The sequence below is a fragment of the Mesoplodon densirostris genome, chromosome 18, assembly GCF_025265405.1.
Source record: "Mesoplodon densirostris isolate mMesDen1 chromosome 18, mMesDen1 primary haplotype, whole genome shotgun sequence".
NCBI lineage: Eukaryota > Metazoa > Chordata > Mammalia > Artiodactyla > Ziphiidae > Mesoplodon > Mesoplodon densirostris.
Window position 1 is genome coordinate 63,032,047 of NC_082678.1, and position 27,833 is coordinate 63,059,879.

At 41.7% G+C, this 27,833-nt stretch overlaps 1 protein-coding gene across 2 annotated transcripts; it reads left to right on the forward strand.

Annotated features, from left to right (window-relative positions):
* Positions 1–27,771, forward strand: MMD (monocyte to macrophage differentiation associated). Of its 2 annotated transcripts, XM_060080976.1 has the most exons (7): positions 1–286; positions 7,937–8,018; positions 12,102–12,262; positions 16,314–16,388; positions 18,017–18,118; positions 20,094–20,163; positions 25,870–27,771. In XM_060080976.1, the coding sequence occupies exons 1-7, from the start codon at positions 261–263 to the stop codon at positions 26,068–26,070; spliced, it is 717 nt and encodes a 238-aa protein (XP_059936959.1). In that variant the 5' UTR covers positions 1–260; the 3' UTR covers positions 26,071–27,771. The 2 variants fall into 2 exon arrangements, with proteins under 2 accessions (XP_059936959.1, XP_059936960.1); XM_060080977.1 differs by lacking the exon at positions 16,314–16,388.
* Positions 27,772–27,833: the final 62 nt, after the last annotated feature.

Sequence of the window (27,833 nt, forward strand, 5' to 3'; positions counted from 1 at the left end):
GATCGTGGGTGGAGGAGCCGGGAGGCTGGAGGCGGGAGGTGCCCGGGCCGTTTAAGCGGCTTCCCTCCCGCCCCCAGCCGCCTGGTCTGGCTCCGGCCCTGTCCCGACCCCCGGCCTGGCCCACTCCGACCCTGCCTGGCCGAGTGGTCCGCCGGGCACGCGGCGGCCTCCGGAGCAGCCCAAGCCCATGAGGGCCGCGCGCCCGGCCGCCGGCGCTGACGAGACCGAGCTCCTGGCCCACGAGAAGGAGCGGAGGATCGATGCGGTTCCAGAATCGATTCCAGCGGTGAGAGGGATGGCGCCTCCGCCCCGCCGCCCGTGCCGGGACCGGGGCCCGGATCCCGCCTCCTCCCGCGTGGGTCCCGGCTCTTCACCTGGGTCCATCCCCTGGGGATCCCGCGCCTCGGCCGGGGACCGGCTCCTGGGGGATTCCCCTCCCTGCTGTCCCTGGGTGATTCCCTTCCTCCAAAGACCAGGATCTCGTGCCTGACCCGGGTCCCCCCTCGCGATCTGCGGACCTCTGATTCCCAGACCTCGGACCACGAGCCTGCCCTTCTCCCGCGGTACCCCATTGCTCACCCGGCTTCACCCCATCCACGCGGGGCTCTTGCTTGCTCTGAGGACCCGAACCCCAGGCGCAGGCGCCGCCCCCGAGTCTTCCGACCCCGGCTTTGCCCTCCATCCCTTACCGGGAGTTTGGAGGGCTCCCGGTGCGCGCGGAACCGGGGCCCATTCGTTGCTGCGCCCTGCAGCGAGAGTTGTGGTAAAGCGGGGTTGCTGGCCGTTTTAGGTGCTTTGTTTTTGAACGGCCGTAGCAACGGGGAAACTGAGGCAGGCTCTGCTGGCTTAGTCTTTCCTGGCCAAGTCCGGGCCCTGAGGGTACTCAGGCTTAGAGTCCCATGGCGTGCTATTTGGGGGCGCCGCGAAGGGGCAAGTTAGCGTCCGGGTGGTGAGACCTGCTGTTGAGGCGCCGGTGTTAGGAAACGAGGAGGAGGAACCGAGGAGGCAGCACCGGAAGGCTGGCCGGCTGCCCTTTCGCTGGAGAGCCGATGGCAACGCCAGCCTGGGGAGGTACCGTGGCCTTAATCCCGACCCCGGGTCTCTGCCATCTAGCAATGAATGGAGGCTGGCCGTAGTTCCGAGAGGAAGCTCTGGGCTTTTTTTTTCCTAATCTCCTTCGTTTAAGTGGGTGAAAGTTCACTTCTCCTGTGTTGTGGTAACTCTCCATCCCTTTGTCTGAATCAGGCAGCCGTCCCCATTCCCAGACCTTCACCCTGAGCAGGCTAGCTTAGTGTGCAGTGACAGGGGGAATTTGGAAAACTACAAAGAATGCATGAACTCTTCCAAGGAGGTTATTGTTGAGTTTTTAGGCACTGCTTTTTATTTCAAGATTTTAAAGTGCACTTTTTTTTTTCTTTCCAACTTCCTAATCCCTTGACGCCCCCTCTCCCATTCTGATCTTATTCCTCCTCCAGTCCCACAGGGTAAGGAGTGAAATATGCACAGGGAGAGTTGTGGTGGATTGTGCCATCAGAAGGGTGATCAGTTTGAAGACTTGGATTAACTTCCGAATATTGCTCATCACTCCGGGTGTTGAATGCCTGGCAGTATTCCCCTAGTGGGATATCATATCAGTACTTCGAAAGGCAAAACGAAACCATGGTGTTCTGGCTTGAGAACATGAAGTCAGCCGTGAGGACTGGAGGGGCTTTAAGGGAGGATGTATGTAACACAGGTTCAGTAGTGGTTGGCAAAGCCCTGTGCATGTGGTTTGTTTGATTTGGTTTTACTTCCCAGCACATCTCTGCTCTTCCTGTTTTCAGAGAACAGTGGCAATATTCTGTGAAATTACTGGTTTTTGTTAGATTAAGAGTTGTATTTCTTTTCTATCCTTTCAATTCTTCTCTAGAAAGAAGAAAAAGAAAAGGAACCTGTTTTATTGTTTGTCGCACAAACATTAAAAGTGTTAAGAAAAATGAAAAACAAACCTTATTTAGGACCATCTCAGCTAATGGAACTTTTCTTTTTTTTTTAAATAAATTTATTTATTTTTGGCTGCACAGGGTCTTCGTTGATGTGTGTGGGCTTTCTCTAGTTGCAGCGAGCGGGGGCTACTCTTCATTGTGGTGCACGGGCTTCTCGTTGTGGTGGCTTCTCTTGTTACAGAGCATGGGCTCTAGGCATGCGGGCTTCAGTAGTTGTGGCACGTGAGCTCAGTAGTTGTGGCTCACGGGCTTTAGAGCACAGGCTCAGTAGATGTGGCACATGGGCTTTGTTGCTCTGTGGCATGTGGGATCTTCCTGGACCAGGGCTAGAACCCGTGTCCCCTGCACTGGCAAGTGGATTCTTAACCACTATGCCACCAGGGAAGCCCTGAACTTTTCTTTTTGCTTGACACTAATCTATCCAGCCCTTATTATCACAGTTGTAAGGTGCGCTCTATTTCATTCATTTAAAAATGAAAGAATACAGGAGTTTTCTTTTAGTGCAGCATAGACATTGTAATTTTCTCAGCGGCTGCACAATATCAATGGATATTTAACAGTTATTTTCTTGATGACATCTAGATTTTCTTTGAACCATGAATGATCCCATAATTTCTTGTTTTTCTGTATTATAGGCTAGAGTGGAAAGATATTTCTAAGAGTCAATTTGAACTTAGAAATAAAGCCTGCAAATAAAAAGTAATATAACAAAAACATCATGGTTTTTGTGGTCCATACATTAACATGTTGAGAGTACTGTTCTGCTTCTCTTAAAAACTGTGTTTATTATCCATCTTTTGAGCATTCAGGAGAGATACAAGTAGGTAAATGACAGAGGAACTAGAAAGAGGAATACACTGTCTTTGAACCCATGTGTTCCTTCTGATAGATTTACCGGGACTCCATTGACGAGCATTTGACTGCAGTAAAAACATTTCATTAGGCCATAGTTTGTGGCTTTGTCTAAATTATAAGAAAACCTGAACACCTTGCTGGTTTGTTCGTAATGGAAACTTGGCGGTCACTGTGGCTTTGGATCAACTTCCAGAGCTCTGACATATCTGTGGAGGAGGGCTCTAGGGATGCCTAGCCCAGTGTAATAAGTGGAGGGCTTTATGCAGGCATGGCTTCTCAAAAAGCTTAGGCTGTGAAAAATCCCAGTGGGACATCTTTTATCTTCTGTGCTTTATCCCTTCCACACTTGATTCCACCACCCCTCCACACAGAGTCATTCTCTCCCTTTCACAGCATCTCTGACTCATTAGAATACCTGCTGACATTTATTAAGTACTTACGGGTGCCAGGCAGTAGCTGGGTATTTGTAGATTACTCATCTCATCCTCAACTGTAACCCTAGAAGGCAAATTTTATACCCATTTAATAGAAGAACCGATAGGGTTAGAGAACAAAAGAGAGCTTTGCCATCATCACACAGCAAGGAAGGGGCGCACTGAAGGGTTCAGTATCATGTCCCTCTCCACCACCCATGCAGCCGTTCACCTCTGTCTCCCTGCCCACATCACAACATCTGTATGACAGCGCAGAGGCCTAGGACCCAGAGCTTCTAATGTATCTTACTGGTATCTTATTGGTGCATGCTCGTTTCTCCAGCCTGGCAACCAAAAATCCAAGGAAAAGGATGCTCCTTTCCTTAGCCCCAGCCTCATGACCACTGGTTAGCTTCAAATTGAATATGTGGCAAAGCATATAATTCTAAAGCATTAGATGTCCTCCAGGACTGCCTATTGCCTTTTGTTTGTTTGTTTGTTTGTTTTTTGGCGCGTTCGCAGAGCATTGAATCATAGGCATGGGGTAGTCTCCTTATATATGCCATTTCCCTTATTTAAGTTAAATGTATCCCATCACTATCACTACCTCTGGCAGCAGACACTTTTCCTAAACATCATGCTTATTCATATAGGGAAGCTAATTAGTAAGGTTGTGCACAGGGGTCAGCTTATGTTGCCCCATCAAGTGATGTTGAAGGAGCCCTTGGAATGCCCATGGTATTGGCCTTTGAGAATTCTATTTTCATGAGATTGAGGATTCTCTTTGCTCTAAGACTGCCTGTTTCTCTTTGTTGCATACAGAGTCCCCAGTGAAACTAATTGACGAGTGGATCTTTCTCGGGTAGGATAAAATACTTCAGCAGCAGGCAGAATGTCTGTCTTTCTATTCATTCATTCAGCACTTATTTATTAAGCTCCAGCAATAAGCTGGGCCTTGTGTTTGGAACTGGAAATGAAATGGTGGACAAGATGGCCTTCATGGAATTCACATCACAGTGGGAGAAAATGAAATAAAAAATAAACAAGTTCAAAAAGTCCAATTCTTACTAATTGTGATAAGGCCTCTGGTGGAGTGAGGAGGGCTGAAGTGATACTTTAGGTAGAACGGTCAGGGAAACCTCTCCAAGGAGGTTACATTTGAGCTGAGCTTGACCGGTGAGAGGAGAGCTGTGCATTCTGGAGAAGAATGTTCTAGTTAGAAGTAAACAGCAAACACAGACACCCTGAGGCAGATAAGACCTGGGTGGTTTGAGGAGCAGAAAGGATGCGGTTGGTTGGAGGCAGAGAGTGAGAGGAAGGTAGCACCAGGCTGGAGAGGTGGTGAAGGCTTGTGGCCTGTGGAGGATGCAGCGTTATCCCAAGCACTTTGGGAAGCCAGACAGATTTTAAGCTGTGGTTAGTGTTTGATGTGCTCTGGTGCTGATAGACTTGTGGCTGCTGAGTAAAGAAGAGAGTCCATGTGTGGGCAGGCAGGGAGACCAGAGACTTTGCATGTTTACAGACCGGAGGTGTCGATGTCTTGATTTAAGGTAGGGTCTTTGGAACTGTAGAGAGGGCAACTGATCTGGAATATATTTTGAAGGTAGCATTGATGGCGCTTGCATGTGGAGTACGGGGAACACAGAGGAGTCAAGGACAACTTCTGAGATTTGATCTTAGGCCCCTGAGATCTGCTGGTGGGCTGCAGATTTACCTTCGGAAGGCCACTGCTTTGGGCTAAATTTAAAGTGTGCTAAGGAGTGTCCCCAGGTCCCTCTCTCCATAGTTTTGAAATTCTATCCCGGGGAGAGCAAGAGGACACTGGGCCAGGGGAAGTGGAGAGAGTGTTGAAAGAGAAAGTGAGGGGATGAATGAACAAACCCTCGTCAACTAAAAACTTTAATCACCTTCCCTCAAACCCTCTGAAGCTGGCTGGATGCTGTCTTCTAGCACTGGATAACCATTAGGGTGGCTTTGCTTTAAGTAGAGCTGTCTTCCATAAGTGGGTGCTATTTCCCATAACTCTTGATAACCTTCCTCATTCTTTTTGGGGGGAAGAGAATAGGCTCAGTGTGTGGGAGTTTATTTGCATTTTACATCTGCTTTTCCATTTAGGTCTTGGGCGACTAATTTCTTCACAGTGATTTCTGCAGGAGGCCTTATTGGAGGCTTGATGGTACCCTGGCAGATCAGAGAGAAATGGAAAAGTGCATTGTAACTTTCCCGGCAGAACCGTGTGCTGTCCCACGGGGCCCCAGACAGTGATCTGTGCCTGGAATACTTGCTCTTCCCTTTCTGTATTGCCGGAATCTTGGCCCTGCCCTTAAGGAGAAACTACCTTAAGTCACATGGGTGGGATATTTTTCTCTGCAACTTCTGAGTTTATTTTTAATCTGAGTGATTCCAGGTGGGCAGGGACTAAGTTGTCACAAACATGGCCACCGAGCTTCTCTGTTTTTAGGAGAAAATTTGAAAGTCTATCCCTGTCACTGTGTAATAGCCTATTTTTAGATTGGGCTGCCAGAGATATAAATTGCTATTTTAGTTTGTAGTCTGGTGGTGGGTAGTCAAACCCTGCTTACTGTGCCCTGCACAGAGTGCTCACAGTTTAATCTACCTTCAACCATCTCGGAGCCTTGCTCTTTACCCTTTACAATTCCTAATAGGATATGCTACTTATAGCCCTGTCGTTATGTCTCAGGTTAATGATTTGGTAGATCCTTGAATGCTAGGGACACTTTTTTTTTTTTTTGCGGTACACGGGCCTCTCACTGTTGTGGCCTCTCCCGTTGCGGAGCACAGGCTCCGGACGCGCAGGCTCAGCGGCCATGGCTCACGGGCCCAGCCGCTCCGCGGCATGTGGGATCCTCCCGGACCGGGGCACGAACCCATGTCCCCTGCATCGGCAGGTGGACTCCCAACCACTGCGCCACCAGGGAAGCCCCTAGGGACACTTTTAAAGCATCCTTCCCAAGAGTGTAATTATTTTCCTTTTTACTAATAACTGCTGTATAGCAACACTCTCGTTCCTTAGGAAATTTAGTAAAATTATTTAAAGGATTGTCAGGGGAGAAAAGATTTATTTATCTATGTGTGAGAATAGCTTGGAATAATTCTGAAGCTGTTAACTGCACATTTCTCTTAAACAGTTTCCAAGCCATCTGGTGAATTCCATTCCATATGTGTATATTTTGCATGCTAGTTAGATAGCTACCCTTTGGTGGTCCAAGTAAGGTATCTTCAAGGTCCCAAATCCATTTCCTAGTGGATCTGGCACTTGAACTCTCTATGTTGGGTTAGCAGGGACTTCCACTTTATTTATTTGCTCTAGGGATAACAGGCCCTTCTTAATTCAGGGAGAAAGTATTGGCTAGTCTTTTGTTCTTAAAGTGGGCACTGTTTGGAATCGCTTGACCATGTGTTTTAGTCAGTTTTTGGCAACCTGGCTGTGCCATTTGGCTTAGCCTGGTACCATTTTTTCATCATGTTAATAATGAGGTGTGACTAGTGACTAGTGACAGAATCTCCTCCCCCTACCCCCTTAACCTAGCTCAAGCAAAAAGCTACTTTATTGTGCAAAGCCTGTTGACATCTTGCATGCCCCAAGCCCAGGAATGCTGCTTGAATGCTGAGACCTGAATGCCATCATGGCTCTCTTACCTCCGTTATTTCTCTGGAACTGCTCCTTTCAGGCAGCTGCCTTTTTATCTTCCTGAGTTTACATCTCCCTCCTTCTAAAGAACACACAGACTAAACCAGAATCCTTCATGAAACATGGCATGGGTATGAATTGGGGCTGGGGGGATCCTCACCCACACACTGAAATAGAAGAAGGCTGTTTATCTCTTCATGTCCAATGGTATTTGTGCTTTTCACTGCTTTGCTGGTTGCCACAAAATTAGCCCAAAGGGGATATGGAATATGGGCGTATGTCTATATGTGTAACAGATTTTGATATTTAGATACATACACATGTGTGTATGTATGAATTTTATAGCCAGTGTATCAGGCGCTAGTCACATATTTAGATTTTGAAGGAAACTCTTTTAATTCAGGAAGAATGCAGGTGAAAACGTACCTCTTGTTTCAGGTGCCAGGAGGCAGCCAGGTATCATTTATTTAAGCTGTCTGGTGCCAGAACAAGTAATACAATAGAGGGAAACTAGTTCAACAGGCCTGCTAATCATGGGATGGAGGCTTTAAAGATCTACATGTATAAGCTTTATACATTTTGAGAGAAAAAATAGAAACCTTTCAAATACACTGAATTTGCATTAAATGGTGGTTTCTGGTATTTGTTAACTTTAGAAAAATGACCTTGATTTTTTTTTTCTGTTAAGATGTAAGATTTGGTTGTACCATTTTTTTATTTTTAATGTTTTTTACTGTGGGGGTACCAGTTGAAGGGGGTGGATATGGTTTTGGTTTGTTTTTGGTTGGTAGAAAGTTTTTCTTTTAAATGAACTGAAAGAATACTTAATCCAATAAAGTAGGGCATTCGCTTTAGGATTATGGCTGTTGGCTCCGTTTACACCTGTTTAGTGGCTTTCGTTTTGTTCCCGTAACTAGGTATTTCCAGCAGTCACCTCTTCAGTTAGAATAGACCAAACAACCACTGACAAGCTTCAGCATTGTTCTTTACAGGCTCTGAGCTTTTCTCACGTGATGTCTTTGTCTCTACAGGTTCATGAACCACCGGGCCCCAGCCAATGGCCGCTACAAACCAACTTGTTATGAACATGCTGCTAACTGTTACACACATGCAGTGAGTATGAGTTTTCTGCCTTTTCCATCCTTCCCAAAGGGCTTTGGTGGGAGGAAGGGGCAATCGTCTCTGTTAACCTCAGCCCCGTTAGTCGGGTTTACCCATCTCTGTGACCTTACCTGCCAGAGTGTCAGTGCTAGGTCATGTCACCAGAAACTGTGAGCATGTCAGACACTTTGAGTGCTCTGACTACAGTCAGCTCTGTCTATCCTGGACTTGCTTTATCAGGCGAGATCGTCTTTGAAAGAATAATAATAGTAAGTACCTTAGTTAAAAAAAAAACAAAGAAAACTATGAAGACTGTCACCCCTGGAATGAAATGAATCACCTTTTCAAGATAGTCAGCTGTGTTTATTGGCAAGAAGAATTCACCGTTTGTTGAAAAAGGTGTTTTTTTTCCCTGAGTGATCCCCTAAAACAGGTAGCCACATCCTCTCCATCTCCACTGTGGTCACTGCTTCTCAGAGCAGATGTTAGTCCATGTTGCAGAAGAAAAGTTTCATTTAATCCCTGAATTCTTAATTTTTTTGATAGTAGAAGAAAAAGCTGATTTAATCCCTAAATTCCTAATTTTTTTCTTCCTTATAAAAATAAAACGTATTCATTATAAGAAACATAGAAAATACTGAAAAATATATGAGAAAAACAGAACTACCTAGAAATAAATTTTTAACACTTGGGTGCATTTCTTCTTTTTGTCTGTGGTGTTTGTAAATATGTGTGTATTTTCATAGTTTTCCTATTAATTTCATTTTATTGGCATTTTCTTGTGTCATTATAAATTGTCTTTTATCTATGATTTCATTATTCCCTTTGAAAGTTGTATTTAGTGAGACTTTTGAGGGGAAAGTGGTGGCAGGTGTATAGTCTGAAGACAAGAAATAGAGAAGGAGACCAATATATTCCTTTAGTGAAGTGTTAGAACAGGCTAATTGAATTATTTTAGACAGTGTTAGTACAATGTGTAGTTATATACATATGTCAGTAGAATAAAACTTGCTTGAATTCAAGTTGTGCCTTTTCATTTCTTGAATGCTTCTTCATAGAATAGTCAGTATTTCTATAAAGGAGTCATGATGCCAAATAAACCTGAAATAAGCTAGTTTTTGGTGGATTTCTTTGTAATCTAATAGAACAATGCTGTTTAGTCATTACTTAGCAGAAATCAAACTTTATGAAGTGTCAGTTTTATGTATTGTAATAGTGGAATTCAAATATTACTTGGTAATATTGAAATGTTATTCTCATCACTGTCCTTTTTCTTTAGGTGTTCAAAAGATTTTTATTTAAATAATTAATATGCTGAAATCTTACTAAATTTTTTTTCTTTAGAAAAAAGTTTGTACCTGACATGCCTGCCCTGGATTCCATAAAAGGGCTTCAATAATGAAATTTGGAGTAACCTCACTAGTGGACAATGTCCCTGGACCCATGGTTTGGATTCTCGGGGCAGGAAGGATTTAGTGGAATTCTCTAGCCTTGAGCTGACCCCTATCTTTGCATTAGTGAACACTTTGTGAAGTGAGCTTCACAACACCAGAGGGTCAAAACGTTTAGAGTCCAAACTTGGTTTTAAAGAATGCACAGCCTAATTTGATTGTCAGCTATACTTGCCTGGATATCCATCTTTTATTTTTTTTTTAATTGAAGTATAAATATAATATTTACAATATTATTTCAGTTTCAGGTGTACAGCAAAGTGATTCAGTTTTATATATATATATATATATATACACACACACACACACACACACATATTTTTCAGATTGTTTTCCATTATAGGTTATTACAAGATATTGAATATAGTTCCCTGTGCTATACAGTGAGTCCTTGCTGCTTATCTATTTTATATATATTAGTGTGTATTTGTTAATCCCATACTGCTAATTTATCCCCCACTCCCTTTCCCCTTTGGGAACCATAAGTTTCTATATCTGTGTCTGTTTCTGTTTTGTATATAGATTCATTTATATTATTTTTTAGATTTCACGTAGAAGTAATATCATATATTTGTCTTTCTCTGACTTACTTCATTTAGTATGATAATCTCTAGGTCTATCGACGTTGCTGCAAATTGTCAATATTTCATGCTTTTTTAGGCTGAATAATAGTCCATTGTGTGTGTGTGTGTGTGTGTGTGTGTATAATATATATATATCCATTCATCTGCTGATGGGCGTTTGGTTTGTTTCCATCTTTTATTCTTAACTAAATGTCTGATGAATTTAACAGAGATTAAAGTTACTTCTGAAGTTAATTATCCACAGGCCCCTAAGAAGATGCAGGGGTGTGTGTATTTAAATCTAGGTCAGCATTAGGATGTAAAGAATGTAAAAGTTTGAACAGCAGTTTATATGTCCTCTTCCTTCACTTATTGTTCCAATGCACATCCACTATTTTATGGATATGCCTTTACCAACTGCAAAACACGGATCAAAGTTATGAAAATAGTGCTCTGATAGTTTTCATAATACTGACCAATAAAAACAACCAATGAGGGACTTCCCTGGTAGTCCAGTGGTTAAGACTCCACACTCCCAATGTAGGGGGCCAGGTTCAATACCTGGTCGGGGACCTAAGATCCCACATACCACAAGCAAAGCCTTCGCGCTGCAGTGAAGACCCAGCGCAGCCCAAATAAATAAATAAATAAATAATTTAAAATAAAAATAAATAAACCAAGCAACCAATGAAACACTTATTACTTAGCATAATGTTGAGCATTTAAATATAATGGTTTGGCTGTCGAGATTCACAGCTCACCTTTAAGAATAATATTTGCTTGAGATAAACCTGAATAATCCCTTAGTTTATCTCTTCTGGATTGTCACAAGGAACACTTGTAGAAACCAAAGTTAAGGAAAAACTGACAAAACATCCACAATTAATTTTTTAGAAAGAAAATGTCATCTTGTTAAACTTACTAAACTGTATCCCTGATTTTTGGATTTCAGAGAGCAGTAAAATTTTTAAAAGTGACAAAACAAGAAACTTCCATCTAATGTCATCATTTCATTAAAGAGAAGATACTTTAACATGAAAAAAGTAGAAAGCACATAATCTCAAAATTAAATTGTTTTATGAAAAACTTTGTTGCCCTTAATTTTCTTTTTGTTCTGGGCCATTGAATACTTCAGCATTTGAAATTCAGTGCTGATCTCATCTGGGAGATTTAATATTCTGTTTCAAGAGGGAAATAGCAGGTGTTGGAGACAAAAAAGATAAGATTGCTAAAGTTTGCATTCTTTGCCAGGTATGTTTATTCTGCTATCAAATAAAGTAGTTTATTTCTTCTGATGATTTCTGTTATTATAAAATGTTTACTAGTCACACTGATATGACTAGACATTGAAATTTGTGTCCATATGTAGTGTAAAATGTGGTGCAGAAAGCCAAGTTCTCTCTAAGATTCTAGTCTCAAAATTATTTGAATAAGTAGGAGTGGATTACTCTTGCCTCCATGAAAGGTGCTATTAAAAATGAAATAACCCTTTCACTCTGCAGTAGCTCGCAAATTGGTGGAATGTAGACATCCAAACTAGACATCAGGACATGTGATTTGAACAAATGATTTATTTGAATGTGGTATGTACATAACAGTTACTGACTTGATTCATTTAGTTACCCTTTGCTGAAATATTGGGATCTCAGTAGCACATGGGGGAAACAGGAAGGAATATTTAAAGATCAAGACCTCCCTGGGAAATCTGGGTACATGCTCGCCATTTGAATATTTTAAGTGCCTACCCTAAATCACATTCGAGAATAGGATGAAACGTGTTGTTAACTAACGAAATTAGGATAGAGGACATTTGTTTTGCAACAGTTGAGTAATGTTTCATTCTTACTGCTTGACTGTGTACCCATTGGTAGACACAGGTCCTGGGCCCTAAACCACAGTACTTGTTTTCAGTGCCGTAAACGGACAACTTCATCTGGCTCTTGTTATGATTATCCAGGAAAGGCAAATGTTTGTTTTAAAATGATCTTCCCAAAATTGCCCCTGGTAAACCTATGTATTTTTAATAAAGTTCTCAATTCAGTGTTTTGCTGAATATTTACTTTTCTTTCCCTTTCTCTCAGTTCCTCATTGTTCCAGCCATTGTGGGCAGTGCCCTCCTCCACCGGCTGTCTGATGACTGCTGGGAAAAGATAACAGCATGGATTTATGGAATGGGCCTCTGTGCCCTCTTCATTGTTTCCACAGTATTTCACATCGTATCATGGAAAAAGAGCCACTTAAGGTACAGTGGATGGTACTCTGTTTCAACAGGTCACTCACAATAGTTGGCTCGGGTTAGCCTCTCACGCTGGCATGCTTTGGTCAAGTGAGGCAAAGAGTGGACATTTTCCTGCCTGGTAGAGTCTAATGCTGTCCCAACACTCAGGAAATTTCCTACGGATTGGACAGAATTTGGGCACCCCTGTCTGTGTCTTAAGAAAGCAGGTCTTTACTCAGAAACCCCAGGACTTACAATGTAAAATCCTGACACCTGTTTTCCAGTGTGTCAGCCCACTGAGGAAGAGCATGGCAGCTGCAGGGTGATGACCAGTACTCTGGACTTGCAGTCACCAGTTGGGCTTTGAGTCCAAGCCCTGCCACTTAGCCTCGTGTAGCCTCAGTTTCTTCATCACTAAAATGAGAATGGTAATACCCGACTGGCGGGCTGTTGTGATAGGTGAATGAGATGATGCATGTGAGAGTGATTTGAAAATTAGAAATCACTACAGCTGTACTACAGGTATATTACAGGTCGGGTTTACTGTTTTGCAAAGTTCAGCTTTCAGAATTAGGTCCCGTGCATCTACTCAAACAAAATTCACATATGTTGCTACAGTTAGCTGTCAAGCACTTTCCAAACAATATTGTGATCCCTAGCCTCCCAATGAGAAGGACATAAAAGCATTCATCCTTTGAGTGAAGGGTTAATTTGGGCGATACAAAGGTAGCAGCACACCATCTAGTTGCGTATGAAATGGATTCTACACAACCCAAAAGGGCAAAGTTTCTTCTCAAAAAGGAGGACTCAGAACAGACTTAGAGTGATTTAATGTAATATTAGAAGATAACTTTTGGGGGCTTCCCTGGGGCTTCCCTGGTGACGCAGTGGTTAAGAATCTGCCTGCCAATGCAGGGGACACAGGTTCGAGCCCTGGTCCAGGAAGATCCCATCATGCCGCAGAGCAACTAAGCCCATGCGCCACAGCTACTGAGCCTGTGCTCTAGAGCGCACGAGCCATAACTACTGAAGCCCGCGCGCCTAGAGCCTGTGCTGCGCAACAAGAGAAGCCACCGCGATGAGAAGCCCGTGCACCGCAACGAAGAGTAGCCCCCGCTCGCCGCAACTAGAGAAAAGCCTGTATGCAGCAATGAAGACCCAACACAGACAAAAAATAAATAAATAAAATTTAAAAACAAGGTAACTTTTGGTTTTACAGATAGAATGTTCAAAAAAATCTCGTCATTCAAACAATCTAATATTAAAAAGATATGCTTTATTTAAGAGCAGGATTTGGGATTTATATGATGATTACTAGTTTCCTCACATGTAAAATCAGACTTTTAGAGCTGGAAGGATCCTTAGGGACCCATAATATTCTCCTGGGGAAACTGAGACTCAGTGATTCCAGCAGAATCTGATCATCATCCCAGGATCTCTGACTCCCAGTACTGAGGTTTATTTCCACTGCACCCTTTACAATATTGCTTCTAGTTGGCAGTCTGCTACCTTTGCCTATAAGCTGACAGTTCCCAGGGCTTAACATAAAACCACAGCATTGAATCACGAGGGAGCTCTGGTACACACTCAAAAGCAAGCCTCAAAAGTACTTATCCTGGGCTTCCCTGGTGGCGCAGTGGTTGAGAGTCTGCCTGCCGATGCAGGGGACACGGGTTCGTGCCCCGATCTGGGAGGATCCCACATGCCGCGGAGCGGCTGGGCCCGTGAGCCATGGCTGCTGAGCGGGCGCGTCCGGAGCCTGTGCTCCGCAGCAGGAGAGGCCACAACAGTGAGAGGCCCGCATACCACAAAAAAAAAAAAAAAAAAAAAAAAAAGTACTTGTCCTGGGGCTTCCCTGGTGGCGCAGTGGTTGAGAGTCCGCCTGCCAATGCAGGGAACGTGGGTTCATGGTCCGGAGCCTGTGCTCCGCAACGGGAGAGGCCACAACAAGTGAGAGGCCCGCGTACTGCAAAAAAAAAAAAAAGTACTTGTTCTGGCTCTTCAGGGTGCACTGTTGCAGAGCCCGGAGGCAGGGGCACTTCATTATCTTATGGCACGATCCAGTGCTTGTGGTTGCCTTGGCTGACTTGGCTTTGCTGTCTAGATATGTGAATCAAAGAGTTGTAGGTGCCGGCTTCATTACTCAGAGCCTCCCTGCCAGGGCCTAAGAAGAAGGTGTAATAGAAACCAGTCTCTCTTGAACCTTGAAATAGCACTGCTAGACTCATAAGCCACATGTGGATTTTTTTACTCTGCATTAGTTCTTTAAAATATCCCAAGTATAGCCTTAATTTAAGTACAAGAGGGAAGGGAACAAGCATTTATTGAGTACCTACTATGTGCTAGGTGCTGTGCTAAATGCATGGCTACATCGTCTCATTTAATGTTCACACGCATTCTGTGATAGAGATGATATTACTTCTGCTTCACCCTTGAGGAGAGTGAGGGTCAGAGATGGGTGGTGGGTCTTGAATAACACTGCACGCTTGACTTTACCTGCTGCAACAGTGCATAACAGTCTAGAAAGCAGAATTAGAAAGACCCCAGACCTGGCTTGGAATCACAGTCATCCAAGGAGTTATTCTTCTCTTCCCTGCACCTTCTACCACATCTTCTAGCCCTTTTAAATCAGGATCTTCTGGACTGGAGTTTGCGACTGTATTTTATAAGCTCCCCAGGCGATCCTGCAAGGCAGTCAAGTTTGAGAAACATTAATCTAGTGTTTGCTTTTTTAGACCTAAATTATTTTCACTTCTTCACTAACATGTGACTAGCCCTAACAGTGACTAAAACATCCTCAGCCTGCTTTGGTCGACACAGAGCGTGTGATGAGGCAAAATCTAATACTTGTGTGCCACCAAACCACAGCTACTACCCCTTGGACTGAAAATGGATTCAAGACAATGCAATGCATTTGTACTTTTAAATTACCTCAGGAACTTCCCTAGCCGTCCAGTGGTTAACACTCTGCACTTCCACTGCAGGGGGCACAGGTTTGATCCCTGATCGGGGAGCTAAGATCCCGCACGCTGTACGGTGTGGCCAAAAATTTATAAATAAATAAATAACCTCAGTAAAGGGCGGATTCTGTCTAATCCGTTTTGTGAATAGACCTCAATGAGCCAAATCTTTGTACACTTCCTGACTCTTCAGTTTTAGAAGGAAAAACTTGGTGAGAAGCCCAGGTTGCGGGGCTTCCCCATTGGCACAGTGGTTAAGAATCTGCCTGCCAATGCAGGGGACATGGGTTCGATCCCTGGTCCGGGAAGATCCCACATGCCATGGAGCAACTAAGCCCGTGCACCACAGCTACTGAGCCTGGGCTCTAGAGCCTGTGAACCACAACTAAGGCCCGTGCACCTAGAGCCCGTGCTCCGCAATGAAAAGCCACTGCAGTGAGAAACCTGTGCACCGCAACGAACAGTAGCCCCCACTCACTGCAACTAGAGAAAGTCTGCATGCAGCAACAAAGACCCAATGCAGCCAAAAATAAATAAATAAGTTTGTTAAAACAAAAAAGAAGCAGCCCAGGTGGCTACCCTCTTGACAGCAAATGAGCCTTTTTTTTTTTTCTGGTTTGCGTTATTGCCGTTCCTAAATTAGTTTCTAAATTTGCTTTATTGCAGCTTACTGTCTACACTAAGATTTGGAGTCAAAGCTGCTTCTAAGACATTCTAAAAAGAATGTGGCTTTGGGGAGCATTTACTGAGCCTTCATGATTTTGTGCCCTGCACTATGATAGGGGTTGAGAGGTGGTCTTCCCTCAAGGAATTTCATTTTCCAATTAGATAGGATCTAAAAAAAATAGAAAATATCAGAAAAGACAGATTTTGAGTTCCTGATTATTGTGGGGTTCTTACATGGAGAGGATCTATGGTATATGCAATCTTACAGATAATATAAAGCTTTTACTTGTGGCTCCATATTCTTAAGAATAGCTGTGCAACTTTGAAGGCCAAGTTATAAATGCCATGAGAACCAAGAACAAGAGTAGCAGTTGTGACATAGTGGAGTGATAACCCCTACTTCCAGTTGTCAAATTTTCTGAAAACTCTAACTTGTTCCCCCCCCACAGGACAGTGGAGCATTGCTTTCACATGTGTGATAGAATGGTTATCTATTTCTTCATTGCTGCATCTTACGCCCCATGGTAAGATACAGTCTTTATATTTTTGAAGATAGTGTTTTTATGAGAGAATTCTTGGTCCTCCTTCCTTCCCCTCTTCCTATCCCTGCTCCCCGGTTCCCCCACCCCAACACACATACATGCTTTTTTTTCTTTCCCATTTTGATTTACTTGGGTCAGATTGCAGATTTTAAGGGGCGAATGTTACTGCCATTCAGAGTACAGATCTGGCACTGGATTGTTTTGAGAGAAGTGCTACTAAGTTGTGTGTAGGCAGCATGCTAACCTTTGAAATATGTTACCTTTGCCTTCCATATTCTTCCTCTATGCTTCTGCTGCTGCTCAGACTACCTGGACATGTCATTGTTTAAGTGGAAATACTGTAAATACGTACAAAGAAATCAAGCTCCCTTTTGAAATTTATACTGTTGGTCTTCAGAGCACAGTAGCTCCTATGTATGGAGCACATTTCTCATTTCCTTAGCTATATGAATAAGAGAACTAGCCTAATTAGTTAGCTGTTTAAAATACCTAGTATTTAGTTCAATGTCCTTGCTCTCCCTGCCTTTTTGGTATAAGTCAGATAGAGTCTTTTGCTGCTGCTCTGAAACCCATAATTAAAGAAACATTGATTTTCCTCTGTCAAGATATGGTCCAGTTTTAACCACTCAGAAATTCATATTATGCCGTCAACTATATATCATTAGAAACAGCAGGCCTCTAGATTCTGACTAATGCAGCATCCATCATTCAAAAGAAACCTAATTATCTGTTGGAGTAAAGAGTAAGTGCTGTGTCTCTCCCCAGTAACTGTTATTAAATTATAGGCCTGAACCATACTGGGACGAGACTACTTAAAGGCTTTTGTGAAGTACACCTCAATTTAAAATAAGTAAGTAAAACATTTAAATGTAGACTGAGGAGTCAAATATTACAGTAGGCAGTTTGTTCGCATGTAATCTTCGATATGCAGGTGGTACCTTTTCCATTTGGAAATATTAATTTTGTAGTAATAGCCATTCAGAACATTTTATTTTCATATCTATTCATCTGAATTCAGTACAGATGAATTTGCAGCATTTTAAATTCAGGCCTCACAAGAGTCCATGGTTAAATTCTAACCTACAAAGTACCTTCCATAACGTGTATTGGGCTAGATCTTCTCATGTTCTCTCTTGGTGGAGAAATTGATAATGGAGACACTTGGTCTGTGTATTAGGTATCCACTGTGTGTATGTGATCTGGTTCAGGGTTTTGTTGCCTTCTCAGTAAGCTTTGTAAACAATCTGCTCCCAAATACGTAGTCAGGAACAACAAGGCAAGTAGCCTTTACAGCACTCTGCCTAATAAGGAAAGTCGGGCATCACAGATGTGCTGGGACTTACTTATACATGTCTCCTTTTAGCTGGTTCTATTTTTAAACCACATTGGAACTAATTCTAAGTCTTAAAGCTTGAACGACAATTTTATCCTTGAGTTATTAATTTTATCCCAATTGCCCAAATACTTCCAACCGCATGTTGACTGCTTTTTCTTTCTGGTCTTGTCCTGGTACCTTCTCTCCCAATTTTCAAGACTAGAGGAAAACACAGGTTGTATGAATTCCCTTCGTTTATCACTTCTGTTCTTTGTTGTCATGTTTACATTTTTAGGTTAAATCTCCGTGAACTTGGACCCCTGGCATCTCATATGCGTTGGTTTATCTGGCTCATGGCAGCTGGAGGAACCATTTATGTATTTCTCTACCATGAAAAGTAAGAGAAAATAATTTACATTTCATAGCTTTAAAATTAACTTCCTAAATTTTATCTACATTACAGTACAATTTACTTTATATTTGCAGTTCAAAATAGTAGAAATACATAAATAGAATATATATTGTTTTAACAAATCTTTAGAACCATTTGATATTCATCATTGGTCTACAGATTGCTGCAGACAGAAGTGAATGGTGCCTGTGTGATATATGATATAGTTGAAGGACAAGGTGCACTTGTCCCTCATCTAAAATGACAGTTTTGGAGTCAGTCAGACCTCATTTCACATCCTCAGGCAGGCTAGTCTTAGCAAACTAGCCTTATCCTCTATGACTTACAGTTAGCACATGAGAAAAATGACTGCTTTTCTAAGTTTCTTTGAAGGTTGAAGATTATAGGTATTAAGCCCCCACAGAACACCTGGTTAGGAACCCAGAGGATGTTCCAGCCTAGGACTCCCTGAGAAAGGGGACATTTGGAAGGGCATCTAAACCCTTAGTATCCTCACCATGGGACACACCTTTTTTAACCCATTATTCATATCTCCTAGTCTTAAGTGTGAAGCAATATAAAAAGAAAACTTACTGAAACTTAACAGCTTAGTTCTAGAGGAGACCTTCAAGGTCACCTATTTGTGCTTCATGTTTAAAAAAAATGAGAACGTTTAGTACTTGGATCAAATTAGTGACTCATCTGGAATTAGGACCCATGTGTCCTAGATCCCGTTCCATGGCTCTTTTCATTACCTCACATGCCTGAACTTGAGAAACTCACAACCATGAAATAATTGTCATTGGATACAGTTTATTAAATTCTTTATCTATTGTTTTTGGCAGAATGGCCCTCAGAATTAAACATAACTTGTGTTTGTCACAAAGTAATAAATTGTTTTCTCTTTTCAGAAGAAAGTGGTAGTTTTAGCTAACTTCTCTCTGACTTTGAAATTCACTTAAATGCATTTTTGACCATAATTAGCAATTCTGAGTGGTATTATGTGTTATATATATATCCAAGGGAACAGTTTGCTTCTCAGGCTCAAACCCCTAATTTATATCCTTGGATAAATTAGGAAGTAAAGTAAAACAACTATCTTTCTCCTATTCCAGGCCTTCTAATATAAACCAAACCCACATTCTTCCCCAGTTCCCTGATATGATTACTTCATGGGGGACTTTGAGTATAAAACACTAAGAATGAGATGCGAGTCACCCTTGGCCATTTGGTTTGGCAGGTATTACAGAGAACCTAAATGGTGCCACATACTGTTCTATGTGTGCAAACCCAAACATAAACAGAACTTGGTCCCTGCCTTCGAGGAACTTAGAGTCTAGTTTGATTAGGCATAAATGTAAGTTGAATTTCAGTACAGTGTGTTTTTTAGCATTTTCAGACTTCTGCACCTAAGGTGATGAGCCTTACAAACTGGAGTTTGTACAGATACAAATTCAGAGACAATCAAAAACACATGCCCTCAAAAAAATTAAAAAAAAAATACCAAAAAAAAAGCAAAAAAGAAAAAACCCAATAACAACAAAAAACACATGCCTTTAGTTCCTTAGGGCTCCCATCCCTTTGCCACTGATAAACTGCTCCAAGCTATTCCCTGTGCAGCTTCATAATTTCAGTGTCTTATAACGATGGATTGGAATGGCGATGAAGGCAAACACTCTGGGATTAGAAACGGAAAATGCGTGGTGAATTGGATTCAATGATAGCTTTTGGCAGAGAACGTTTTGCATGTAGTATGTGGAATTTGATGCCTTATCAATCCTGAAAGAAATGCTAGTTCATTGTTACTCAACTACAGTATTTCAGCTAGAGCCCTAATGATCTCCTACAGGGAAAATACATTTCATTTGAATAGTCAAGTGTTTACATTTGTTTTTCAAAAGAAAAAGGGAAAAACTGGTAAGGAAATAGTCTGAGTGTTGTAGGAATAGATATGTTAAATTAACACATTTCTATTCTGCAGGTATAAGGTGGTTGAGCTCTTTTTCTATCTCACAATGGGGTTTTCTCCAGCCTTGGTGGTGACATCAATGGTAAGAAGTTACTTCATAATTTATTTCACCTTATTTTCTTTTAAATCACTGTGACTCTTAATATGTCTATAGATACGATCTGAAGCTTTTCTTTCTGAAGTTATGACATGTCCAATAACTAGAGATTCAAAAGAAAAAATGTATAAATTACAAAGTGCCACAACTTGTACTACCTACTGTCTATAGTTTGGAAAAGCTATACATCTAAGCGTGACTCCTTCCATATGGTAATCTGCTGCATTTATTCTTTGGGATAATCCTTCTCTTCACCCCACCTCCACTCCCACCCTTTTCCCAATGAATTGTGAGATTATGTGAAGGTGGAAATTTCTACTTGGGTTACTTAGTGTCTAAACCCTAAATCCATGGTGAGGGTAAATTTTGAGGTTTCTTACAATGAAGAAAATATAAATTAGTGACTTCTTTTTTTTTTAGAGCAGAAAATTTTTTTCTTAATTAATTAATTTATTTCTGGCTGCATTGGGTCTTTGTTGCTACGAGCGGGCTTTCTCTAGTTGCGGCGAGCAGGGGCTATTCTTCATTGCGGTGCGCGGGCTCCTCATTGTGGTGGCTTCTCTTGTTGCGGAGCACTGGCTCTAGGCATGCGGGCTTCAGTAGTTGTGGCACGCAGGCTCAGTAGTTGTGACGCATGGGCTTAGTTGCTCCGCAGCATGTGGGATCTTCCCAGACCAGGGCTTGAACCCGTGTCCCCTGCATTGGCAGGCGTATTCTTAACCACTGTGCCGTCAGGGAAGTCCCGTGACTTCTTAAAACTTAAGAATTGGAAGGACCTCAAAACGTCATTTGGCTCAACATTTTATTGGATATTTCTCAAATCCCTTCACTTTTCCTTTCACTTGCTGTTAAGTCATATTATTTCTCTTTCTCAGGAAAGTGCTTTTTTTTTAACTTTGCTTGAAATTTTCTTTTGGGGACTTTGTTGGGTGAAAGTGTAGCATTCATTACCTGTAGTAGGCATTTGCACATATGTGTTTTATGCTCCCATTCAGACTGATTACTGTTGAGAAATCAGTTTATCTGTCAATTTAAAACAATAACATAACAACCTCATGATCCCATCTGCTGGTGACTTGTGCCTTTAGCTTATGTTTTCCCAGTCCTACACTCTGCATTTTGGGGCACCAGCCACTGTGTGTTTAGTTTGAACTCTCTTCTCAGCCTACAAGGGTCAGAATTGTACCTATAATTTCCTCCTGATCTCATAGGCAAGTTATAAGAATGTAATTTTGCTGTGTACAGTTCTTGCCCTGGTCACAAAAACACCTGTAAAAGGTTTAGGATTTATAGGTTTGCTTATGTTTTTTCAGAGGGTATGTCTTATGAGAATGTATCAAGATATGTTCTTTGAGATATGAGATTTATAATGGCTTTAATAATTACCTCGTATCAAAAATACATGCAGTTTAGCTGGTAAAGGCAACAGGGAATAGTGAGGGGAGAGAGGTGAAAGTCAGAAATGAGAAGATCTGCCTTGAAGGCCATATAGATAGAGGGTGATTGAAGACACCCAGAGCAAGGTCTATGTTGATGGGTCACTAATCATTAGAGTGGAACTTCAGGTAAATTCCTTCTGGGTATCATAATAGCAAGTTTATCCAGTACTTTTACTAGCCTAAATCTTTCATTGAACTTTTCAAGTACAGTAACAGGTGACTAATGTTTATGTTAATCAAACAGGAAAAGCCGCACACTTGCCCAGATAGAACTTAGAATCAAGCAGAAAAATACAATTCATATAAAATAAGAAATTACCATAAAGTTTTACAATGTCTTTGATTGGGGAAAGTACAGCCTGCTATGGGAGCACATGATAGATGTACCAGAGGAAGTTCTATTTAAGCTGATTTAGAAAGACAGATAGGAGCCAAGAGATGGAAGGAGTGATGCAGGTGGTACAGGAAAAGGATACAGCATGAAGGAAGCCCCAGAGATGTGGAGAACATGAGCATCTGAATATGCATGAGGGGCTGTAATTATGCAGGTAGCACAAGTCTCGTGATAAAACTGGTGAGCTAGACAGAGACCAGATCAAAAAGAACCACACAGGCCATCTGAAGGTTCAAAGGAATGGTACAAGTGATGAAGACTCAAACCTTTGGTGTTCCGGTCAGAATAATGGGTATCGGAATTACCCTTCTACCATAAAGAACTTAGAAAAGTGGGAAACATATGTGAAGCAACTATTTTTTTGGCGTTGGACACAGACATATAGGACTATGATCCTTGCGGGGAGAGAAACCAAAAGATGAACTTCACATGCACTGCAGTTTTCTCCCTGGAATGCTTTCCAAACTGTGAAAGAAAATGGAGTCCAAGAGCAGCAGTCTGGGTGGAGGAAACAAATCAGCATTTCAGCTCCCAAGCCAGCTGCAGTTTGGGGGCAGGGTACTGGAGAGGAGGGAACTTCACAGAGAAGAGTCTCCAGAAATCTACAAGGGGTTTCCTGGAGTCCTTGCCTGACTACGGAGCTACATTTTTGCCAGGCAACACTCTGCGTGCCCTGGCTGAGGATAGCTGTTGGAAGGCTGTGAGATTCCAGAAGGAGCCTAGTACTGGGAGATACCAGAGTTCCAGCCAGCCAGAGCGGGAGACCATGCTGAACAACTTAGGCATTCCATTGACCCCAGCAAGACCCCACCTTAGGATAAGAGCTCCTCTGGCCGTAGAGTGAGGGCAGCTCTGTCACTGCCATAACACAGCCCAGAAACCTCAAAAGGATAAAACTGACCCTTCGGTAAATAAACCGCCTCCTGGAACAAACCCAACATTCCTTCGAGGAAGACAACAAACTCTATGCTCGTTAACAGCTCAGCATCCATTATCCAAGCAAATACTACTCGTCAAGCAAGAAGGGTCCCATGGAAAGTCTAGATCTGAAAACTGTACGTTAAGAAACACATTTATTTGGAGGGGTTTAACAACAGATGGGATACTGCAGAAGAAAAGGTCAGTGAACTTGAAAATGAATCATCAGGCCTCAGACTGGGAGAAAATATTTGCTTTCTCTATATGTATCGGGCAAAGGATGTGTATCAAATATTGTAGCACTCTAAGTCAATAATAAAAAACCAATCCTATAAAAATGGGTAGAACACTTGAACAGACACTTTACAAAGAGAAAGCGCTACAAGTATCCAGTAAGCCCTTGAAAAACTGCTCAATGTAACTAGTCATCAGAGGAATCAGGGAAATGAAAATGAAAACCTCAACATGCCACCACTACACACCCTATATAATAGTTAAAATTAAATTTAAAAGACTGAGGCCACCAAAACCCAGCAAGGATGTAAAATAACTAGAACCCTAATTCATTGTTGGGGAGAGTATAACATGGTATAACCACTTTGGAAATTTGTTTAACAGTTTATTATAAAATGAAGCATAAATTGATGACAACAAAAATGAAAACATATCTACAAAAGGACTTGTAAAACAATGTAAATGTTAATTTTATTCATGATAGCCCCAAAATGGAAAGGATAAACAAATTATGTTAAGTAAATCAATGGAATGCTAAGTAATGAAAAGGAATGAATAACTGATGTACAGTAGCACATGCATGAATCTCAAAAACATTATATTGAGCAAAAAGTAAGCCAGACGCAAAAATGTACATACAGTTTAATTCCATTTATGTGAGGTTCTAGAACAGAGAGGCTTAGCCTGTGCAATAGCAATAAGAACAGTGGTTGTCTTAGTGGAAGGGCAAACCTTACTGTTCACTTAGTATCTATGCATTACACCATGTGAATTAATCATCAATTTTTAAAACACCCCCTCCCCCCCAGAAAAGGAATATAAGTTCATGAAATAAAACACTTTGGTTCTTGGTTCAAATCCTGATTCTGACACTTAAAAGTTACGTGACCTTGGTAGATTATTTAACCTCTTATGTATTCTAGTTTTCTCGTCTGTAAAGTTTGGATAAAAAAGTTAGGGTTGTGAAGATGAAATGAGTGCTTCAAACAAGTCCTGGTACATAGAAACATAGTAATGACATTGATAATGAAGAAAACATACCTGGTTTTGTTTGTTTTAGGATTAAGTATGTTCTGGTTCTTTGAAAGTTGATAAACAGATGTGGTATCTTGAGGAACTACCTATTAACAGAATGTATGTCAAAACCAACCTGTGTGCTTGGTTTGCTCTCTTGTTTATTGTTTTAGTGGAAGAAGAAGGAGTGGTGTCTTTTGGGGCAGCAAGCAGCTGTGTGACTTTGTTCAGGCTACTTATTTATCTGGCCTTAACCTCTTCACCTCTAAATTAAGGAGGTTGTGTTGGATGAGTGGGTCTTCACTGGGGAGTCAGATGCCCCTGTGAGAATCCCATGAAAACCTCAATCCTCTCTAGGAAAATGCCTCTAATCACACATACACAGAGAATTTTGTATAATTAATGGATACTAATGGCTTTATAACCTCTAGGAACTAATACATGTAGCTGGCGTTTTGTTTTGCTACGTTTTACTTTTTAAATAAAATGAAATCTGACGGATGTGCCATCTTACCAAGGTTAAGGAGAAATCCAGTATCAGTCAGTTTGGATTGGCTCCTGCCTCATCTTTTGATCTTACGAAAACCAAGGTGCTTATGTGAACTTTGAAAATAAGGCTCATCCTCGCCCCTGGCCCTGGATCCTCACACTTGGTTCTTAGCTCGTGTCGGTTGCTGCCACTGCTCCGGCCGAGGCCAGTGGCGCCATTCAAGTAGGTGGCTGCACTGGAGCTTCCCCGTGTTCCTTGTTGGACTTGACCACCAGGACCTGCTCCAAGGCTAACAGGGTCACAGCCACCAGTGCCCAGGCCTCTGGGACACCCACACACCTGTCCCCTTCCAAGGCCTTGCCACGATTTGACTTAGGTTTCCACTCACCTTGAAGAACCTGAGACCTTGCTATTCCTGGTCCCCAGAAGTCCTGGCTTGTTTAAGCCCTGCCTCTGTTCTCTTCCCCTCGCATTCATACAGCCCAGTCTAATCTTGTAGATGGGCTGAGGTCTTTGAAAACCAAGAGTAGCCTATAAATATTCCTTTTTGTGCTAAAGCACACCTGACTGTTACTTTCCTCCTAAGCTAAGAAACTCCCAGGCACAAAGACAAAAAGGCCTGGCAACATCTAGAAGGTTGGGAAATATATTGTGCTACATGGTCTCAGATCTCAGAGGTCACTCCTAGCTATGATTTTCCTGTATCAGCCATGAGGAAGCCGTAAGCTCACAGAAGCAGGTGAAGAGTCTGGGAAAAGCGATGAGTGTAGAACAGTGTGTGAGGAGGACAAAGGGAGTGAAAACCAGGCTGAGATGTGGATCATAAACGGAGTGGCAAGGGTGCAGGGAAGAAAGCTCCTAAGGAGGAAGGTGAACGCCAAGGGTTGTGCTTTATTCAGATGAGCTGTTGTTCACTTCAGATGCGATTGCAGTCTGCTTAAACACGGTGTAAATGAGCAGAAGGTGCTTCTTTGTCCCATGGGACCTGTAACCTGACTGCTTGGTCAAATCAAGACGGCCGATTCAGAGGGTGACCCAGGTCAATTTAAGTGTCATTCGTGTGTACAGATGAGGATTCTGTCTGTTCAGAGCTACTTCATTGTCTAGAAAATCAGGAGACTTAGGGGAAATTGCAGTCATCTCTTTAGCTTGTCGTATCAGAATGACATGGAAACCTTTTGATGTTTTTCCTCTGTCGACAGAGTAACACCGATGGACTCCAGGAACTCGCCTGTGGCGGCTTCATTTACTGCCTGGGCGTCGTGTTCTTCAAGAGCGACGGCATCATCCCGTTCGCCCACGCCATCTGGCACCTGTTCGTGGCCACGGCAGCCGCGGTGCACTACTACGCCATTTGGAAATACCTTTACCGAAGTCCTACAGACTTTATGCGACATTTATGACCCATCCTTACTAGGTCTCCAAACCAGTATTACTTCCTTTATGGCACTTAGGAGCGGGGTAAGAGCTGAAAACTGCACAGAGGGGAAAAAAAAGAAGAAGACAGCTGTACTGACTTTATATCTTTTGAATGTAATTACTGTGAAAGTATAAAAGCTGTGTTCTGGAATTTTCCCCCTCACAGCAGATAAATAAGGTAGTGAATTAATTATTCATTCCATTCCACTATCATGAAGTACTCTGGATAGACTTGGCCAACGGATGTTTACAAACCAGAATTTTGTATTTTAATTTTACAGATTTTACTACCTAATTTTTCTAAATTACTAGGTCAGGCTGTAAAAGTCAGTGCAATAACAAAACTTCCTTTTTAAGAGAAAATGGTTTCTATCACTTTCCCATTAGCTGTGTGAAGAATCATGGACAGAATTTACACTACTTTTTACCATGTTTCATCTTGGCATAACATGGTTATTTTTTAAATAGAAACTTCAGTTTTTTGTAAATTTTTAAAAAATACTTCACTGAAGCGCATTTCTGCAGTTCCTCATTCATGTGAATTTTTGCAGCAAGCTGTCAACATTCCACAAATGAACAAACATTATACCTCTTCTGATAGTTTTATTAAGCATGGAGAAATTGCCAATTTTTAAAAACTACAAGTTTTCCAAAACTCTTCTGCCAGCCTCTGACTCTGAATTCCATGTTGCTTTGGGCTGTATACTTGACCTAGTTTGGTTTCCCAGCAGTGGAAAAGTATTTTGATATCATTAACTTTTTCAAAAGATTCAACTTTTTCTCTATGCCTTTGCCATGTCTTCTTCAGGGTCTTTTTCAACAGCAGATGAGTATCTAGTCTGTCTGTACTAAGGGAGTATTGTTGGGTTGGCCATCCACTGAAAACTCCTGAAGAGCATCATGGATTACAGCGAATAGTGGTCATGCCTGTTTGGTGCCCAATGGTTAAGTCATTGTCACTTAGCTTTATATTATCAGTTTGACAGTCATTTCAAATTATGGAACTAGATGCATAAATTCACATTTCTACCTTTCCTTTGCATCTTCTGATACACTTTCCTCTTTTTCATGGAAAAGTATTTAAAGCACTGTTTGACAGATAAACTCATGTGTCTGTCGTCCATGGGTTATATCCTGGCTCAGTGGAGTGGTATTTAATCTATTGTTTTTGGTTTTCCTTCAGTGTCTTATATTAAGATTAACATATTAGTTGCTTTGTTGGTTAATCTCCTGTTGGTGTTTTAATATATGAGATAACCTTGCCTTTAGATCAGGTGCTGATATTGCCTGTTTTCTAGTGATGGGTTTGATCATTGGAATTGTTGGTTTGACAATACACTGAATTCAATTCATTGAAATTTTGTACTGATGTAGCTTTAAATGAGGGTTTATTTTGTGTGTGTATATTTAGAACTCTTTGACTTTGTTAAATTATGTGGGAATGAAGAACAGAAGAACGGCCTCTTGCTGGTGAATTCTTAAATAGGCAAGGTATCCAGTGATAACACCAACCAGACCACCCCTTCTGCATGATTCTGAACATCTGGATGCCTCGTTTTATTGTGTATATTTTATTTTAAATGTATTAACTTTTGTGGATTCATTTAAAGTCTACTCAAAAGTACCACTGTCAAAACCACTAAAATGTATGTAAAAAATTGTGCTGTAGACTAAAATAAAATTGTTACTTGGATTTGTTCCACTGTCTCTAAATTAGATGACTGTGAAAATGATAATGCATTTTTGA

Excerpts from the sequence above, each read along its gene's own strand:
- MMD (XM_060080976.1), top strand. The coding sequence starts at position 261 with ATGCGGTTCCAGAATCGATTCCAGCG. Across the intron at positions 287-7,936 it reads TTCCAGAATCGATTCCAGCG|GTTCATGAACCACCGGGCCC; the intron begins GTGAGAGGGATG and ends TTGTCTCTACAG. Across the intron at positions 20,164-25,869 it reads CCTTGGTGGTGACATCAATG|AGTAACACCGATGGACTCCA; the intron begins GTAAGAAGTTAC and ends CTCTGTCGACAG.